Below are 18,805 nucleotides of genomic sequence, written 5' to 3' on the forward strand. Positions count from 1 at the left end.
AGGTGTGAAAGTAATTAACGGGGCTTAAGGAAACTTTGCCCGTTTTCAGGACACACATTTGTCAAAAGTAAATTTTTGAAGTATATTTGAAATCAGCAGCTCATTTGCTTTCGAATGGTATTTTCAAAATTTAATTTTGCCCACTTCCAAGAATTCCGACGGTTTGCGACGGATTTTGGGACACAAGTTAGTAGCGGTGTTGTATATATATATATATATATATATATATATATATATATATATATATATATATATATATATATATATATATATATATACATATATATATATATATATACTGTATATATATAAAGTACTCACTAAAATCATCCCCATGCGCATATGTAGGACGCTGGATGAAGCTCACCCTCAAGAACAAACAGGATTCTGTCAGAGCTTCGGGTCACATCCAGAACGTGTCGAAGGTCATGGAGGTTTGCCGGGAACAACGCCTCTCCCTTGTTCTAACCTTCGTCGTCTATGAGAAGGCCTTCCACAGCGTAGAAACGGATGCAGTACTGTCAGTGCTGGTCGACCAAGGTGTGGATGCGTGAATCTTCCATCTTCTATCCGAGGACCTTAGCCAATTGCTACTACCAAACCACTAACCTACAGCTTTTCCACCACGCCCCCCCCCCCATCACCATAGCTATTGGAAAAGGGGCACGGCAAGGCGATAGTATATCGCCGAAGCTGTTCATGGCCGCACTGCAATTGACGATGAAATCACTTTTCTGGGAACAAAGCGAGACACGAGTTGAGAGGAGATTCCTCCTTTCCAATCTTTGTTTTGCGGACGACGTCGTTCTCTTTTCGAGACGTACCAGTGAAGCAGAAAGGATGCTCAAGGAATTGAGCGAAACAGGGAAAAGAATAGGATTGCCAATAAACCGAAAGAAGAATTCATTAAGAACGTCTATTGCATGGACGGAGGAGTACAACTTGAAGACTACCATATCGTGAAAACTTCGTCGAATGTCTACCTTGGACGACGTATGAAAAACGACATGAAGGAAGAACTGAATGGGAGGATGAGAGGAGCTTGGGCAGCATTTTCACCCGTCAGGGAAGCTACGGACCAACTGACGGACCAATATCACCGTGTCCATCTGTTTGACTCCACAGTTCTTCCAGCGCTCCCTTACGCAGCGGAGGCGCCGCAAGCACCGCACGCAACAACCCTCAACAACCGAATCATGGAGGGACTCTGTTGGCTATTTCGAGAAAATAGGATGTTTTTGGCTTTACAACGGAAAAACTCGTCGTATACTATGTTCCTAATCTTACCACTTGGTCCTTGGGGCTAATCTCCTTTATGACTGCCCGAGCGCCGAAGAGGATCATAATTCTGTCCATCTGTCCATATCCTCCACTATCCGAGTGTGCGAATTCGACAAACTTTGATCGGACCGTCTACAAAGGGGGAACGTAGTTTATTCCTAGGAGGTGCGTTACAACGCACCTCCTAGGAATAAACTACGTTCCCACGCCCCTTTTCAAGACGATTAGGGTTCACGCTCATACTCGTAATCTATACCGAATTCTATATATTTGCCCACAGTGACCCAATATCGTCAGTTCGTGGGACGCTGCCTTTCATGTCCCTTCTGCATGGACTTGCAAGGTTGGTTGCATTATTCATAACAACTGTAATTCCACATTAGGCATTTGCAAAGCCTATAAAGGTGAGGTTCAATAAGCGCAGGATGATATAACATAGTCATTTACATGGTTAGATAGTGCGTCTTCACTGGACGTGCGAGCCCAGCATCTTTTCTACTTCTTTCGTTCTCCCGCCATTGTTACTCAAGATGATCTTAAGTTTCGTGACTGATGTTGACGAAATCCTCTAGCCGTATCCACCTGAGCTCTCAGTTGGCCCATCCGTGCAGCGAACTATCGTCTGCGGTCTTCTTCGAAGGACCCTTCGCGTAAAAAGGTCCAGTCTACCGTTCTTCTAGTCCATCTATCATCGATTCTTCTCATAATGTGACCGGCCGTTCTATGCTTTGCTTTCGATATATATTCCGCTGGGTGCGCGATTACGGGACGTTGCTCTTAAGGCGGAGCTGCGAAGACCGGCTAGGTGTTGTGTGCGCCGGTTAAACTTCAAGAAAAAATCCCTCAAGGGGTGTGTGGGTAGTGAGCAGCTCGCTCTACGCACGCACTGCTATCTCACATTAGTACTTAGTACCTAGTACGTAAAGAACGTTACTAGCGCAAAAAGTTAGCCAAGCTGCCACTCTATTCTAGTGAAATGCAGAACATTTCAAAGAAGAAAAACATGACGATTAAGAGATGGCATTTGAAGTGGAGTAATTTTTGTCGGAAAACCACCACTGCGCAAAAAAAAGACTTTCACTCACAAAAATCAAATCAGCTCGAACACTAACTAGCCCCCTTAAAATATCAAAAGCTTTTGCAATTGACCTTTTTAGATGAGAGGTCGATTTTTAGATTTGCCACTGCGACGTTCCAAGGAGTCACTGGATTTGGAATTCTGTAAAATAGCCAGCACGTTTTCTGAACCGAGTCGTGGAAGAAAAGAAGATTCCCGTGAACTGGCAGCGAAGCACGACAGTACCTATCTAGACGAGCAAGGATAACCCAGCCAAATGTTCGAATTACAGGACAATTCAACTACCGTCTCATGGCATTAAGACCTCTAAACGAATCATCGACCCCAAATTTGAGACATTGCCTATCTGCCCACAAGTCAGAGGTTTCGTCACCAAGACCACCGATGGACGCCGAATGCATGAGGCTGTCGGAACGTCAGCGAAACTCCCTATCTTCATTTAGTTGCATCAGGGCTCACCCCTCTCTCCGCCACTTTTCATAGTGGATGCCATAACAAGAAACCCTCTGAAGTCTCACTATGGACGCTACTCTACAGCGATGACATCATGCTGGCGTTTCAAAACAATGAACAGCTGGAGCAGCAAACTCTTATTTGCGACGCGCTAGCCAAGCAAGTTTTGTGGTACATCCCAACGTCAATAGTACTGAGTACATGACGAGTGACATAAATGAGACCAGGAACATTGGCACTGGCGGCACAGACCTTCCGAGACATGCTGCTCCCAAATATCACGGTTCGATGATCGCATCCCACGGCAGACTTACACGTGACATTACTGCTCCTGTAAGCTGCATCGTTGAAGTGATAATCGAGCTCTGGTGTGCTCTATAGCAAGAGGATGCCTGAACCTCTCATTTCAAGTGTATGTGAGAACCGCTATCCCACCATAGCGCTCTATAGCGTCGACTGTTGTTGACCCACGACCAAAGAAGCTAAACGTCATCTCGAAGGAATGGAAATGAAGACGTTTTAATGGATGGTTGATGTCACTCACTTCAACCACATTCGCGACGAAGATATCCGGTAGAGACTAGGCATAGCTCTCATAGCCGAGAAAATGTGTGGAGCTCACCCCCTAAGATTTGGTCACGTACTGAGGGAAAGCACTTTAATAACATACCCATAATCGGCATTAGCAATCGAATGCAACATTAGCAATCTAATCCATTCTATTCGAATTTGATTCCCGCAGTTATAAGCCTCTCTAAAGCACTTATTTTTTGAGGAACAATTTCTTCTAAATGCCGCTGAATTCGTGTTTAATACTCCTACTAGCAATACTTACTTACTTAGATACTTAGATGGCCCGTCTCCACTGAACGGGCTCCAGCATCTCTTCCACTCGTTTCGTTCCCTCGCCATTGTCATCCAAGATGTTCTCAAGCTTCGTGAGTGACGTTGATGAGGTCCTTAAGCCGTATCCAGCTGAGCTCTCAGCTGGTCCATCCGTGCAGCGAACACGTCACCCCATCTCGTTGGCGGTCTCCCTCGGGGGCGTTTAGCGTCCCTTGGGATCCACTCTAGCGTTTTTTAGTCCACCTATCGTCGATTCTTCTCATGATGTGACCGGTCCATCTATGTTTTGCTTTCGATACATATTCTGCTGGGTCGCGAATACGGGACATTCCTCTTAAGTCGGAGCTACGAAGACCGGCAAGGTGTTGTGTGCGCCGGTTAAACTTCAGGAGACATCTCTCAAGGGCTCTGTGAGTAGTAATTAGCTTCCTAGACGTGGTAGCGGTGTCTGTCCACGTCTCCTCTGCGTAACAGAGCGCTGGAAGGACTGTCGAGTCAAACAGATGGGCACGAAGATCTTGGTGCGTCAGTTGGTCCGTAGCTTTCCTGACGGCTGCGAATGCTGCCCTCCCTGCTCTCATTCTTCTATTCAGTTCTTCCTTCAAGTCGTTTTCCATGTTCATAGAACGCCCGAGGTATACGTATGACGGAGTTTCCACGATTTGGGAGCCTTCAAGTTGTACTCCTCCGTCCTCGCAGTGGGCGTTCTTCATGAACTGTGTCTTTCTGTTTATTCGCAGTCCTATTCTCTTCCCTGCTTCGTTCAATTCGTTGAGCATCGTTTCTGCTTCATTGGTACTGCTCGAAAAGAGAACGATGTCGTCCGCGAAACGAAGGTTAGAAAGAAATCTTCCATCAACACGTATGCCCCCTTCTTCCCAGTATAGTGATTTCATTATCCATTGCAATGCAGCCGTGAACAGCTTCGGCGATACAGTATCGCCTTGTCGTACCCCCTTTCCAATGGGTATGGTGAGAGGGCGGTGGAAAAGCTGTATCCTATATCCTATCCTGTATCGTGCATCGATCGTAGCAATGGGCTAATATCCTCACACACGACGCGTCCACACCTTGATCGACCAGCGCTGACAGTATTGCATTCGTTTCTACGTTGTCAAAGGGCTTCTCATAGTCGACGAAGGTTAGAACAAGGGGCAGGCCTCTATGACCCTCGACACGGTCTGGATGTGGTCCAGGCAGCTGAACCCCTGGCGGAACCCAGCTTGTTCTTGAGGTTGGGCTTCATCCAGCGTCCTAGATATGCGCGTGAGGATGATCTTGGTGAATACTTTGTATAACACGCTGAACAAGCATATCCGACGGTAGTTCCGAAGGTCCTCTCGGTCACCTTTCTTATGGATAAGAATGGTTCACGAGATCTTCCACTGGTCTGGGATCCTTTCTTTCTGAAGGTAGGATGTCATGTGCGCTGCTAAGATTACATGAAGCGGATAGCCGCCAGCCCGAAGAAAGTCTGCTGATATAAAATCTGGGGGCTCTGCCAGGTTTCATGCTCTTGATAGCGACTCGTACTTCCGAAGAGAGAATCCGTGGTGGAGCTTCATCAGTGGGGATGATCGAGCTTGACACAGGAGTTGATGAAAGGAAAAGGTTTGAGTAGAACCTCTCCGTAATGATTTCCATCTCACGACGAGAAGACGTGCGAGTCCCGTCTTCGCTCAGCAAGGTTGCTAGCGGAATATTATATTTGCGGAGATCCCTGTGGCGCTTCTTTAGACTCGTTCTTCTTTGTGCTGCTTCCAGAATCTTCTTCTGCCTGTACTTCAAAAAATCCTCCTGCAACGCTTTTCTGCAACTAGTGTTTGCTACTAACCGCTCAATGTGCGATGCATTCGGATCAAGCCTCAAAGTCCTTCTTCTTTACAACAATTCCTTGGTGGTCTTCGAAATTCGATCCAAGTTTGTCGTGCGTGGCTTCGAGGCACGTTCAGCACAGGCTCCCTCTGAGCAGCATCTCGTAGTCCACGGTCCTCCTCGATGTGCCAGTCACCTTAAGACAAGCAGTCTTCGAGTACGCAATCGTCCTAAACGACTTCTTTTCACCTTCGTTGCCGATAGCAGATGTTCTTTTCCATCGGGTGGCTAAGTCGCATTTTCGCACGAAGGAGAGGGTTATCAGAACCAATACAAAAGGATGATACCACTGAGACGTCAAGTAGACACCACCTCCGGTTGGTGAGTATGTGGTCGATCTCCGCACTAGTCGCGCCATTGGGCGATTCCCATGTCCACCGACGATGATCTTTTTTTTTATGAAAAGAGAGTTTCCATGAAAGAGGCGAGCGGCGGACAACAGTCCGGCGAGACGATTGCCGTTTTCATTCCGGTCCCCTAGTTCAAATCTTCCAATCCTGCATTCCTCTTCTGTGGCCTTTTCTACTTTTGCGTTGAAGTCTCCGACAACGAATTTGTAGAAGGACTTCTCGTTGCGGACTACTTCTTCCAGCTCCTCGTAAAATGCGCCCAATTCGGATTCATCAGCTGCTGATGTTGGTGAGTAGCAGTTGATGATACTGATGGATTTTTGGCGCGGAGGGCGGAGGCGAAGAATGGCCAGACGAGGTGACAGGATCTTGTGAGAATCGACGAGGTGGACGACAGATGAGTGCACAGCAAAACCAACACCGCCTACATTTCGCGACGGAATCTTCTCTCCACGAATGACGAGTGTACCATCATTCATCTGTCGTACGTCGCTCCTTCTGCACTTGGTCTCCTGAAGACCAATCAGGTGAAATTTGATACGCTCTGCAGCTCCGAGAAGGGCATGCGGGTCAGCGTCTGTGGAAACTGTTCTCGCGTTGTAAGTACACAGTTTGAGACAGTCTCCATGGCGAGTCGTGCGTATGTCGTCTTGGTCCAGAATCAATGACGTCCTGGGCAACCTGAGATTTGATCGCCTCTTACCGGTCGCTATACCGTCCGATATCTGAGACGGCAGGGCCCAGTGTGCAGGGTACTGAGACAGTGAATATGCTGGAGTGGCAAAGGGACTTCTCCCCAAACTAAGCAGCCATGCCACGGCGAGCTTAGCTTTCTCCACAGGTCGTCACCCAACCTATGTGGATCAGGGAACCACCTTGCGACATTTTGCAAAGTCGGTGGTGAATCTTAGCAGTGGTTTACTCTTAGCTAGGCTTCCGATTCCGAGAAGTCGGAATGTCGGATGTGTCGAACTCCTCAGCTTGGGAGACCCTGCCGGAGGACGAACCTCCGCTGTGCATCGCAGTTCCACGCCCAGTGTCACCCCCACGCCACTATGAGGCGGTAAACCGTTGTGGAAGTTACTAACGATTAGAATAGAAATTTCGACTAGGTTATTATTGGCTTCGGTTTCCCTCAGGTCAAATGCGAAGCTTTTTTTTGTTTTGTTTTTCAATCTATTTTCTAAGCAGCCGTCGAGATGCTACGATGTGTTTTTAAGTGTTACGACATCGGGCAAACGTGACAGTTGGTGATTTTGGTTGGCCAAACTCGAGAAATTTTCGATTGTTTTTGTAAACACTCAGTGTTATCAGTTTCTGTAGAGTATTTCCAAGAATTATTTTAGAATAGACAGTTTTCTAAAGAGATATCTATCTAGCAATGTCATACTTCTAGTTATAAAGGATAAAGGATAAAGTGTCTGGCGTTAATCAATCCGCTTGGGATGCGCCTCCACGTTCACTTCAATCGTTTGAATCGTTTGAATCGTGTAACTGGCCTATACAATGACTTGCGGTGGCTAGCCGATGTGTCAAGTCAGTGTTTCTCATCCTCCCAGGCAAGTCTGCTACCAATTTATCGACCCCGGAGGGATGAAACGCTTGGTGAGCACTAGGCCGGATTCGAACCTTCGATCGATCGTGCAGGAAGCGGAACCTCTAACCGCTACACTACACCCGCCTCTCATTTTTTCATTTCGCAGTATTTGAAAACAAATTTCACAGTAATATGACAACCATATTCCTAAAGTGACCAAAAGTCCAATATTTCTCCTAGTTATACTACTACTATTTCCCTTAGTATAACTAGGAGAAATATTGAACTTCTGGTCGCTTCAAGAGTATTGTTATGTATGGTTTACTGTAAAATTTGTTTTCAAATACTTCGAAATGAAACCCGAAAATCCATGCTGCGAGGAATCGATCACAATTCACAATCGACAATTCGAATTAGCAAGACTGTTTAACGTCTCCAGCGACTACCTCTCCATTTCTGAAGAAAGTATCAGTGTATGGAGTAAATGAACCAACGCCATACCCAAGCCGAATGACTACACGAGTTACCGATAGAAACATTCCTTAAATGAGTCGTGGTAACCCTAAAGTGAGGTGCGAAAAGGGGTACGTGTAAAGAGGGCCCCGGTGGAATTTCGAGCATGCCCCGGTCATGCCTCGTCAGAGCAATTAGCGATGATGCCTGTCCTAAAGAGATTCACTTTCGTTGGGATCTAAATAGCTGACTCTGCTTACCTACCGTTAATCATACGCTGCATCAACGTCTGCATAGTGGAACACCATACAAAATCCCATGTACTTCTATCTAACGCTATTATTCTTTGACTTATTCGGTAATTTCGACAGCTCACACCACTCTTCTTTGCATATTTCCTTGTAACTGCGCAGTTTTCTGTGTCTCGTGGCTAGAAGAACATCTAAGACGGTTGTTTGCGTCTTCATGAACGACTGGAGCGTGAGGTATGTTCGCGTATCCGCCGGCATATCCACTGGACACGTTATGTCTCGAAGGCATTCGCGGAGAATCCGCTGGGACCCTCTTTATTGCATGGGTTGGTTTATCAAAATCAGTTATAGGAAAGGTACTATAATAAAACGTGTAATTATATTTTTCTACAGAGATGATAGCTTGAAGATTCTAATTTTGGTATTTGTGCAATGAAATGTGATTTGAAAACCGAACATGTTGACAGATAAGCAGACGAAAGAAGAAAATTTCGCATGCAACAAAATCTTATGTGGTGTTTACGAATTAAAAGCGAGTAGTTCATGTGCTAAACTATGGACAACATACTGCTTTTCTTTCAACAAGGGGGCGCAATTTCGAAGAGATGAGTGGTTTGTTTTTCTCTTCGAAGTGAAACTAGTCTCTTTGAAAGGACTCTTTGTTTAAATAAATTGTATTTGTGGTAAATAGGATCGGCGGCAATTAAAAGGAAATCAAACTTACATCAGAGTCAAAACAACATGAAGCGCGGCGTAGTTGCGTAAGCGATGCAGTAACCTAAGCGGCTGCACTCGAAGTGGTGGACCGTAGGTGTTAGTATATTAGAGATGGTGACATTTAGGAAGGTTTCAGGTTAGTCGCAACAGTTGCAAGGAACACCAAATTGCATACTACACTTGCCCACTTGAAAAGCATGCGAAAAACTCCTCAATCATAGAACATGAAGCACTAGCTATTGTATTTACTCTCAATCACTTCTCTCCGTACCTAGCTAATACTAATAATAAGTGTTGTGTCATTGCTCGAGTTGTGAAGATGGTTTATCGGACCCGGTACTTACCCGAACCTAAAACAAAATCGGGCAACTGTGCCAAACATTGCTTCGTACATTGAGCTGGTTAATAAGAACCTCTCAACACATGGAAATAACATACAATGGCAATAACACAAGATATACAACTACATGACTAACATATTAACATCTCTACGGCTCCAACACCTCCCCCCTAAGATGAACGCATCGCGTACGTCTTCATCTTCGGATCAGGTTGCAATCGACGAGGCGGTCGGCGTTGTCGAGCTGGTCTAGTCGTTCTCGGCGGCACGACAGTTCGTGTTCGATCCTTGACATTGTCGTTGATGTCGGCGATCGTCCTTGCTATACCATGGTACCGTCGGTCTTCCTGGTTGAACGGCATCTTGGAAGCTTCAGTCCTCTCGCAGCTAACTCTCCGATGTTTTTCTCCACGCATCTTGTTAGCGTGTCTTTTCCACAAATCATCCTCTTCCGTTAGCATGTCGTACACGGCTCGTCCACAGCGATTCTTCACACGAGCAGGGATCCATTTCTCATGTCCCGGGCGGTAGTCACGCACCCACACGAGTTCTTCCTGGTGGTACGATCTCTTCTGTGCTCCATGATGACGATTGAACTGTTCTCAATTTCCACATTGCGCGTTCCTTGTTCTTTAGCTGATTCCTTCAGCAGCGTTCATGATGTCCTCAACTGGCGCCCTAGGAACACCTCCGCTGGAGAAAGATGTCCTGGCGTTGATGCACATGGTGTTCTTCTATAGCACTGCAAAAATTCCGCAAGTTTCTCCGACGCCCCTCCCTCCTTAATCTTCTGAAGGGTTCTATTCAAGGTATCCACGAAGCGTTCTACTTGACCGTTTGACTGTGGATGGAACGGCGGCGAGCGAACGTGCTCAATTCCTTGCATGTCACAGAATTCCTGGAGCTCCTTCGCTGTAAACTGCGTACCGTTGTCTGACAGGATCACCTTGGGATGCGAACAGCATTCTGAGTTCTCTCAACGTTGCAGTAGTTGACGACGACGACATCTCAAAGACTTCTGGCCACTTCGAATACGCATCAACTAGCACAAGGTACATCCTACCATTCAGTGGTCCCGCATAGTCGATATGAATTCTGTCCCACGGTTTCTTCTCAGTGGTCCAAGAATTGAGAACTGTCTTCTTTGGCATCTTCGCAGCTTCTTGACAATTGCAGCAGTGGCGTGCAGCTTCTTCGATGTCCCTGTTGATGTTCGTCCAGTACACATATCCTCGAGCGAGCATCTTCATTCTTGCCATTCCTGGATGTCCAAAATACAGGCATCCGTTCTGCACTGACAATTCGTGGCTCAGAGCCTTCCAGCTGTTGATTTGTTCTTCAGGCTTGCTTGGCCATGTTCCTGTCCGCAGCATCCATATGACCTGCGATACCCTTTCATCCTTCCTTGACTCTTCTTCAGTAGTTTTCCTGGTCACGGGCAGTGCTTTCACAGCAGCACTCTGAACAGCAAGAATATCCTGTTCAATTTTGGCTATCACAATATCTTCTGTCTGAGCCGGTCTTGGAGGGATCAGGCGTGACAAGACGTCAGCTTGTCCAAACTCTGTCGTCTTCTGATATTCGATTTCAAAGTCATATCCGAAAAGTATCAACTTCCAACGTTGCAGTCGATTTGCCGTGTATACGGGCACCATTTTCTTTGGTCCGAAAATGTGTAGCAACGGTTTATGATCCGTGAGGAGCTTGAATCGACGTCCATATATGTAACGGTGGAACTTCCGAACAGCGAATATCAAGTCTTTCTCCCTCTTTCTCGATTTGACCGTAGTTCCTTTCTGCAGCGGTGAGACTTCGGCTTGCATGCCATATTGCCTTCTCAGTCCCATCCGGAATCCTGTGCAGAATCACTGCTCCAATTCCATGCTCTGATGCATCGGCCGCTACAATTATATCCAGACTAGGATCGAAATGCGTCAGTAGCAGGTCTGAAGCAAGCACTTCCTTGGCGCGATTGAAGGCTGCTTCACATTCCTCATTCCATTTGAACGGAACGTTCTTCTTCAACAAAGCATCCAGAGGTGCGCGTAACTGGCGCATCTCCGCGACAAACGACCCATAGTAGTTGATCATACCAAGGAACGAGCGAACCTCTGCCACGTTCTTCGGTACTGGCATCTGGCGGATGACCTCAATCTTCTCTGGGTCAGAATGGCGTCCGTCCTTATCTATGATGCATCCGAGATAACGGATCTGAGGCATCAAAAAGCTACACTTCTCCAATCGGACGCGGAAGCCATATTCGTGGATCCTTCCGAACAGCGCTTCCAAGTTATGGCGATGCTCCTGTTGTGTGCGGTCTGTGACTATCACGTCATCCAAATAGGCCGCAACGCCTTCCAGTCCACATATCATTGAATCCATGATCTGCTGGAATATGCCAGGTGCTGACTTCACGCCGAAGGGTAGACGATTGTAGCGATACAATCCTCTGTGCGTATTAATCGTCAGCATTTCCTTCGATTCTTCTTCAACTTCCACCTGCAGATATGCTTCTGCGAAGTCGATTTGCGTGAAAAGCTGTCCTCCATTCAGCTTCGTAAACACGTTCTCTGCGGTGGGCAACGGGTGCTGGTGCAACTGCAGCGCATCGTTCAATCCTGTCGAGAAGTCTCCGCACAAGCGGATTTGCCCATTTTTCTTCTTGACTACAACGATAGGCGTGGCCCACTCTGAATGCTCTACTGGGAATATCACATGCTCGGCCACCAGCCGATCAATTTCAGCATCCAAATCCGGCACGGAGGCATAGGGCACAGTCGCTTCTTCTTGAAAACAGGTATTGCGTTATCCCTCAACAACAACTTCGCCTTAGTCTTGACGCATCTGCCAAGTCCGCACTTGAACACTTCTGCGTATTGCTTCTTCAAGTCTGCGATGATTTCCTCTCGGTTTGCTTCTTCTTTAGTCACCATTCGGCAGTGGTATTTGTTTTTCAACTCCTTGTACGCTGGAAGTTGAATACACCACTCCAGTCCTAGCAGATTCGTGCCTTCGGTGACGTAACAAGTTCCATTACCTAAGATGTTCTTCCCTGTTGTCCGGTCTCTGACAAAGAAGTCTGTGGAGAATCTTCCATCAATCTTCATCGGTGATCCGTCTGCCGTTTTGACTGGCATGATACAAGGTTCCAAAGGTGGAAATCCGAGCTTTTTCCACGTTCGACGTGATACCAACGTGATATCTGCGCCTCGAGCTGGGAGCGTAGAGAACGTCCCCTGATATTGACATCGAGATAGGTTCGAGCGTTCTCAGCGGCGAAGGTGACAACGTTCTTACACTGGCTTTTCCTGCGACGGTTGGATCGTCTTCTTGGTTTCTGTCGCATCTTCTGTCTAGTGCTGGAGGAGAGAAGCGGACATGTGCTTCTGTAGTGCGGCCCTCCACAATTGAAGCACTTCACATTCTTTTTCTGCACGACATGGATATCATGACTTCCTTCCATGTCTGTGTTGTCCATCTTCAATGCGGTGAAGTTCTCACAATCAGCAACGAGGTCTTCTACCGTCAACGGCGCATCTTCTGTGTGCGTATCCAGTCGACGGAGCATTCTCAGACGAACTTCACGAAGCGACGGATCCTGAAGTCCTGCTACGAACTGTAGCGTCTTCAGTGCTGTGTAGTCCAGCTCCTTCAGTCGAGCGTCTTCGTCCATCCGCTTGATCATGTTAGCGTAGTCGCGAAATGGTACACAACTGGCCGTCAGCGGCGGGCAGTTTATCCTGAAACACTCGTGCCGTCGTCGAATCAGCGTCTTCCTTGATGCGAAAAGCTTCTCCAGATTCGCGACAGTCGTCTCGAAATCGATCTCGTGCGGTTGTTTCGGTAGTACGTCATCAGCATATTTGCGATATGCAGCCTCGTCCATGAGGATCAAATCGCACTTCTTGCTACCCAGCAAGACCGAATCCTTGACGACCGGTCCGTACCTTTTGTACCAAGAGGCGAAAGTGTGACCCACCTCTTCGTCGGATATGAACATTTGCACATCCTTACTCAGCTGGTCGTATTGATCCTTTCTGACGTCCTGGACGGTGGTTCTCTGCGTCTCGGTCTTTCTTCTGAATCCTTGATCGGCTCCTTTCTTCTGAATCCTTGATCGCCACTTGTTGTGTCCTTCCTCGAGTTGTGAAGATGGTTTATCGGACCGGGTACTTACCCGAAGCTAAACCAAAATCGGGAAACTGTGCGAAACATTGCTACGTACATTGAGCTGGTTAATAAGAACCTCTCAACACATGAAAATAACATACAATGGCAATAACGCAAGATATACAACTACATGACTAACATAGTTAACATCTCCAACAATAAGATACTCAAATAACTCTCGTTACCGATCATGCTCCTTTAAAATCTCCAATGTATTGGTCGGTCGGATCTTGTAAGACGTCCTGCTAAATATCAAATAACAATGCAAGAGTACCACATCAAAATTCAGCATCGTTCAGGAAAACCCAACATATGTAAGTTTTATAGCTGATACTTTATATGTAATTTTTATAGCTGATATCCAGTAGCGTACATGAATTCCATACAGGTGGATTCGTTTCTGTTCAGGAAAGAAATCCAACAGTCCTAAATTCTCTTTAAATATAGTGATCTGGTGCAGTTTGTAGAAGAAGATTCAAATGAAGCTCCAAACAAATTTCACGACTTTTACAAGTATTCTCTCTTCGTTGATTGTTTATACTGAACATACAATAAAACACTCCAGCTACTCTCTACCAAAATTCACAAACAAAAATGATCCAAATTTCTCCACGAAAACCAACTTCTTGGATACAATTTTGGAACCAAAGGAACATATAAGTTAACCTCAACAAAATATTTCTTGTCACAACTGTGCAAATCCATAACCCATGTCCCAACCACAGTAGTACAATCTGCCACAAAATCAAAACCCCTTTAAGTCACATTACACGTGAATAATTATGAACTTTCCCAATTCATTGTATCTAACAAACCAGCAACAGGCTGTAGTCATAAGACGAATGGATAAGTTGAGAACTTGTAAAATTAGTCACAGATTTTCCCGCCGCATACTGTTCAGATGCTGAAGATCTGTTATCAGACTTTCTCCAACCTATCGTCTTTGCTTAAAACAGAACTATGAACGACACCACAGCATATAACCCATTCTTCGTTGCATGTGGACGATATCCAATTGACGACTGGAGTGACATTACTCACCAACTTCCAACCATCATATCCTATTTGACTTTGCCTGTGGAACAAAGTTAATTTTGTGGGTTATTGGACCAATGTAGTGACCTAAGTTCCCATCAGATCCTACGAAACAATGTTGGTAGTTTTGCAAAAGTAAAAAAAGTGATATCTTCTTTTGTTAGAGAAAATTTGTTAAAGGCAGCATACCACGAATCTGGGGTGCTACGGATTTCAAATGGAGTATCCATAGGGGGTCGCAGATTATGGAGACCGGGGTGGTTCTGCTCATCTCTCCCTGAATCACTGCAAGCAGCCAGCCCCTAAATGCTGTTTTGTACGATGCCTTTTATTGCAGGGCGCCACGCCTCCACGCGTAGCGTCCCTTACTGCCCGTCGGGGCAGTTCGAATTGAATTTCGATGAATCGCAGGGCGGAGACGTCACAAGGGATGGAGCGTTGCAGTAGATGGCATCGTACAAAACAGCATTTTGGAGGCGGCTTTTTGCAGTGATGCAGGGAGAGATGAGCGGAATTACCCCCGTCTCCATAATCTGCGACCCCGTATACGGATACCTCATCTGAAATCCACGCCACCTCAGATTCGTGATATGCTGCCTTTAATCTTTACAGGTTTCTCAATTGGAAATGTGTCAATGGAGTTGGGGAAAGGTGAGATATTCTTACAGATGTATGTTTCTGGTGAGGTATATTTCTCAGGTTGTTGAGATAATTTTTCTTCCTCTAAGAGGGTTTCTGTTTGATTGAAACAGAGCGTTGCTGCTATTCACGGGATAGCGTTTTTTTGTCAAGGAATAAAGAGGGGGGTTGCACATCCTACACTTGGTGTGTTACTATTTACAAACTATTGAAGTTACAAACTATTGAATGAACATAGACCCTTGACACAAGATAATACATAAACAAAAGATGCAGGAGAGAGAGGGTCGCACTAGCTGAGTGGTAGGCGGTAAGACATCGTCGGAGAACTGTCTCCGACAACACTTGATGCATTACATATGCTCACTTGCTGCTGCATCACGACATCTCTTTTTCTTCAGTAAGCTCGTCTGCGAGCTCTCAGACGCTGATGTAAACGAGGTGTTATTCGACGGCTGTTTCTTTATTAGTCGTTGTGGACGTAGTCTTCGAGTCATCAAGTTGGTGTGCTCCGGAGGTAGGATCCAATGAACTGAACTGAAGAAATGGGGATAATGGACTGCAGCAACAGATGTGATGTATGAGGTGTTGTCAGTAGGCCTCCGACAAGAAGAGTCTTTCCGTCTCGGCCATACCCCCCGGTTGATGCGAGCCTCTCCCCCTCTTCCACCATTTGTTTATATAATACTTTGCAATAAATATTAACGGAAACCTCTTGAAGTCTTGTAGCACGTCAAATATATGATGTGTCCTCTATATCTTGACAGTTTGATAGAGTTCAAGCATTAGCACTTCCAGCTTTAACTTCCTTTCTTCTCTTAGAAGCTTTAGCTTGGTTCGAAACCGCCCTGGTGCCAACCAAACCTTTCATCCAACCGGGATCGATAATTTGGTACCAGACCTGCTGGGGAGGATAAAACACTGATTTGATTCATCAACAAGCCCCAGCAAGTTTGTATAAGCTAATTACACGTCCATAAACCTCAAACGATTCCGAATTGAAGCCGAAAGTGTTTGCTCATCCCAGGCGGGTTGATTAATGCCAGACACTTCATCCTTTAGCTTTGTGCTCAAGGATAAAGTGTCTTTATAAAGTAGGTGACTAAAGATTTAGGGTTTTTATTACCCGAATTGAACAGACCGAGATGGTGGTTCAGTAGAATGTGTTTATTGTAAGAGTGGGCAGAGCGTTGTCTGCCGCACTCTTGGACGGTACGGGTATCATGTATCCATGGTTATCCCACGAAAATAACCATAACAGCGAACGAATTGAAGCCGAAAGTGTTTGCTCATCCCAAGCGGGTTTACTTTATACTACGCCCCTTGTCTATCATCGGGTCGATGATATGTTGGTCATGATGTTCGTTAACGCTAACGATAGGCTACCTGCCGTGGAACTTCGGAGACTAATACTTAGGCTTTAGGGCCGTGTCCGACTCAAATACCAAATTCCAATGATGGACTATTGCCTTCTCAAATGCAAGAACCATTCGACAGTTAAAGATGGCTTTTTGTATCCTAGGAGCGACATTGCGCTCTAACCTGCAGTTCGACTAGAGCAGTGCCCCCCATTTTGCTTGTTATTTTGGCGCCTGATGAACACTTGAGCCGGAAAGAACATTAAAAACATAAACATTAAAAGCTCCCAGAAACAAAAATCCTGATATTCTCACATTACCGTAAAAGTGAGTGTGTTGCGCCATCAGTGCACCACTTTACGCCTAAACATGAAGAATGATAGAATTCGCACCTTGCAAAAGTCCCTATGACGTACCGTCCGCAGATTACACAACTACGCAGGAATCTACGGCATGCAAAATAATATTTTCTGATTTTGGTTTTCACTTCATCCGAATTCTCCAGTATCTGGCAGGTTAGTTTCTTCTTTTTTTGTGATTTCTTTTTTGATCACTCCTATTATGTTTTTTTTTTCGCAGATGTACATTTTGTCCTCTAGTCCATGTCATTACGCTACGATATTTATTATAACTTCAACGTCCTTCCTCTTTTTCATGTTTTCTTTGACATCGTATGCTGTACCTTCTGTCATCCTTTGTTGTCGCATGTATGTAATCATGCGAACCATTGGATGCTCTGGAGGGGAAGCTTAATGTGTACTGTTGCATTTCTATGTATCTACCTGAATACACTGCCAACCTTATTAAGTTCATATTTTGTGTACCTTAAGGATTCTCCACAACACAATACTGCACTATTAATATCAAATTTCTCCCAACAATGTCTATGAGCCAGTAGGTGTGTCCACGCGCACGTTTGCTGACCCCTTAATAAAACAGAATACACCTCATGCCTAGTGGTGTTAAACGAAGGCCTCTCTATAGCCCGTCATCTGGAAGAAGAACATCCGGTCATGTAAGCCTACACGAAAGTCATTATCTGAGCCTGTTCTCAATCGAGTTAGTCGAACTATTTATCATCTCCGTTCTTAACAACTTATCTCCTTCAATATACATTATGGATGCCACACGCAAGTAAGTTTTTTTTTTTAACACTACTCTGCTTCCTCTTTCATATGCAAATTATATTGCTTTGATTCTAGTACCGTCATGAATGTATGCCCGGTTTGTAATGTAGACAAGGGTAAAAAAAATCCAGAGGCACCTAGCTGAAGTCCATGGATATTCGCAAGAGCAAATAGCGGAATTTAAGACTGAGAAAAAGAACCGGAAAATTGCCGCCTCAGGAAAGAAAGTATATAACTGTGAGTACTGTGATGCGGGATTCAACAGTATTAGTGGGCTGACCCGACATAGAACCACAAAGCATGCTGACGAGTATTCACCACCAACTATCCTGTGTCCCATATGCAGAGAGACCGTCAGAGTGAGTCACATTGATGAACCGCAGCTTTCATGATGGTTTTTTACATTTAATAACTGTTTAATAATTCACATCTTCATTGATTACTCTTTCTGATTCTATCAAGCGTATCCATGTAGAGTCACCGTGAGCTCGCAGAGCATGCCCATCAACAGCATGCTGAAGACTCAGACGACTTTGTAGTGGAAACAGTCGCTTTCCAGAATGTAGAAGATTATCAGGTTCGAGTAGTATGACAACTTGCGTGTACATTAGTGTATCTCAAATGATTTTTTTTTTCTCAAGAGTTGGAAGTTAGCATCAGAGGAAGCAGGTGTAATAAGTCGTCTCGTAACAAGGACTAAGATTACGAAGCAGGCCAAAGTCACCTATCTCCGCTGTCACTACTCGTATCACTGTCCAGCTTCGCGACCTAAAAAAACGAAAAAGTCTGTGATGCACTGCACAGCGTATATGAATGTGTGTACTAAAATTTTAACATCAACAATCAGTGGCTCCTCAAATTAATCGTAGCTAAACCAGACGAATTCTAGGTAACGGAAAGAATTGATGGTGTGACAGTCGAACACTGTCTCACTCATCTCGGACATGAAGGCCGTCCATCTCAGCTGAGACTGGATGAGAGTGCTGAAAAGTATGTGGTCTCGCTGTTAAAGGATGGTCTCACTGTCCGGCAAGTATATAAAAAAATAAGAATGCTAGTAAGAGGAGGCCCCCGTACTCGCCTGTACTTCATTACAACACGAGATATAAGGTAAATCACTCTGCATAAACGTAGAATTTGAAGAGATCGGTAAAAGGGATTTTCAGGAATCTTGCTGCAAAGTGTCGCGTGCAGCCGGGGAGACTTCACAACTTCGACACGGTGTCAATTCATGCAGCTCTGTTGTACGCAGCAGCAGGTGAATCTAACAAACTATTCTTTATCCAGTTTATCAG

The 18,805-nt window shown here is 45.4% G+C and overlaps 7 protein-coding genes across 13 annotated transcripts in view; 2 read left to right on the forward strand and 5 right to left on the reverse strand.

Moving 5' to 3' along the window:
• Positions 1–356: 356 nt before the first annotated feature.
• RB195_024913 (uncharacterized protein) lies at positions 357–2,606 on the forward strand (the record flags this gene model as incomplete). Its single annotated transcript, XM_064212851.1, has 3 exons — positions 357–540; positions 850–1,209; positions 2,458–2,606. 3 exons carry the CDS (start codon positions 357–359, stop codon positions 2,604–2,606), a joined length of 693 nt encoding a protein of 230 aa, XP_064068732.1.
• A 1,276-nt stretch (positions 2,607–3,882) lies between these two features.
• Positions 3,883–4,554, reverse strand: RB195_024914 (uncharacterized protein; the record flags this gene model as incomplete). 2 transcript variants are annotated; one of them, XM_064212852.1, is made up of 1 exon in its annotated part: positions 3,883–4,554. In XM_064212852.1, one exon carries the CDS (start codon positions 4,552–4,554, stop codon positions 3,883–3,885), a length of 672 nt encoding a protein of 223 aa, XP_064068733.1. The 2 variants fall into 2 exon arrangements, with proteins under 2 accessions (XP_064068733.1, XP_064068734.1); XM_064212853.1 differs by having other exon boundaries at positions 3,883–4,437.
• A 457-nt stretch (positions 4,555–5,011) lies between these two features.
• RB195_024915 (uncharacterized protein) lies at positions 5,012–8,168 on the reverse strand (the record flags this gene model as incomplete). Of its 3 annotated transcripts, XM_064212856.1 has the most annotated exons (4): positions 5,012–5,455; positions 5,605–5,669; positions 5,723–6,655; positions 8,138–8,168. In XM_064212856.1, the coding sequence occupies 4 exons, from the start codon at positions 8,166–8,168 to the stop codon at positions 5,012–5,014; spliced, it is 1,473 nt and encodes a 490-aa protein (XP_064068735.1). The 3 variants fall into 3 exon arrangements, with proteins under 3 accessions (XP_064068735.1, XP_064068736.1, XP_064068737.1); XM_064212855.1 differs by lacking the exon at positions 8,138–8,168 and having other exon boundaries at positions 5,723–5,891; XM_064212854.1 differs by lacking the exons at positions 5,012–5,455; positions 8,138–8,168 and adding an exon at positions 6,738–6,768 and having other exon boundaries at positions 5,524–5,669.
• Positions 8,169–9,351: 1,183 nt separating this feature from the next.
• Positions 9,352–9,642, reverse strand: RB195_024916 (uncharacterized protein; the record flags this gene model as incomplete). The annotated part of the gene is made up of 1 exon (XM_064212857.1): positions 9,352–9,642. The coding sequence occupies one exon, from the start codon at positions 9,640–9,642 to the stop codon at positions 9,352–9,354; it is 291 nt and encodes a 96-aa protein (XP_064068738.1).
• Positions 9,643–10,068: 426 nt separating this feature from the next.
• Positions 10,069–10,836, reverse strand: RB195_024917 (uncharacterized protein; the record flags this gene model as incomplete). Its single annotated transcript, XM_013450860.2, has 1 exon — positions 10,069–10,836. The coding sequence occupies one exon, from the start codon at positions 10,834–10,836 to the stop codon at positions 10,069–10,071; it is 768 nt and encodes a 255-aa protein (XP_013306314.2).
• A 31-nt stretch (positions 10,837–10,867) lies between these two features.
• Positions 10,868–17,151, reverse strand: RB195_024918 (uncharacterized protein; the record flags this gene model as incomplete). Of its 2 annotated transcripts, XM_064212858.1 has the most annotated exons (5): positions 10,868–11,967; positions 12,377–13,364; positions 14,018–14,105; positions 14,286–14,426; positions 17,066–17,151. In XM_064212858.1, 5 exons carry the CDS (start codon positions 17,149–17,151, stop codon positions 10,868–10,870), a joined length of 2,403 nt encoding a protein of 800 aa, XP_064068739.1. The 2 variants fall into 2 exon arrangements, with proteins under 2 accessions (XP_064068739.1, XP_064068740.1); XM_064212859.1 differs by lacking the exons at positions 14,018–14,105; positions 14,286–14,426; positions 17,066–17,151 and adding an exon at positions 14,905–14,916.
• Positions 17,152–17,592: 441 nt separating this feature from the next.
• The window catches only part of RB195_024919 (uncharacterized protein), a gene marked incomplete at both ends in the record, with an annotated part of 89,873 nt that continues 88,660 nt past the window's right edge, over positions 17,593–18,805 (forward strand). For 2 of the 3 annotated variants that reach the window (XM_064212862.1, XM_064212863.1), the window contains 5 exons: positions 17,593–17,607; positions 17,696–17,869; positions 17,986–18,087; positions 18,400–18,500; positions 18,677–18,768. In XM_064212862.1, coding sequence (XP_064068741.1) covers positions 17,593–17,607; positions 17,696–17,869; positions 17,986–18,087; positions 18,400–18,500; positions 18,677–18,768 — 484 coding nt within the window. Of the gene's footprint in view, positions 17,608–17,695; positions 17,870–17,985; positions 18,088–18,151; positions 18,326–18,399; positions 18,501–18,676; positions 18,769–18,805 lie in introns of all 3 variants that reach the window. The other variant, XM_064212860.1, reaches the window with a different exon arrangement.

Source organism: Necator americanus, chromosome X (genome assembly GCF_031761385.1).
Source record: "Necator americanus strain Aroian chromosome X, whole genome shotgun sequence".
NCBI lineage: Eukaryota > Metazoa > Nematoda > Chromadorea > Rhabditida > Ancylostomatidae > Necator > Necator americanus.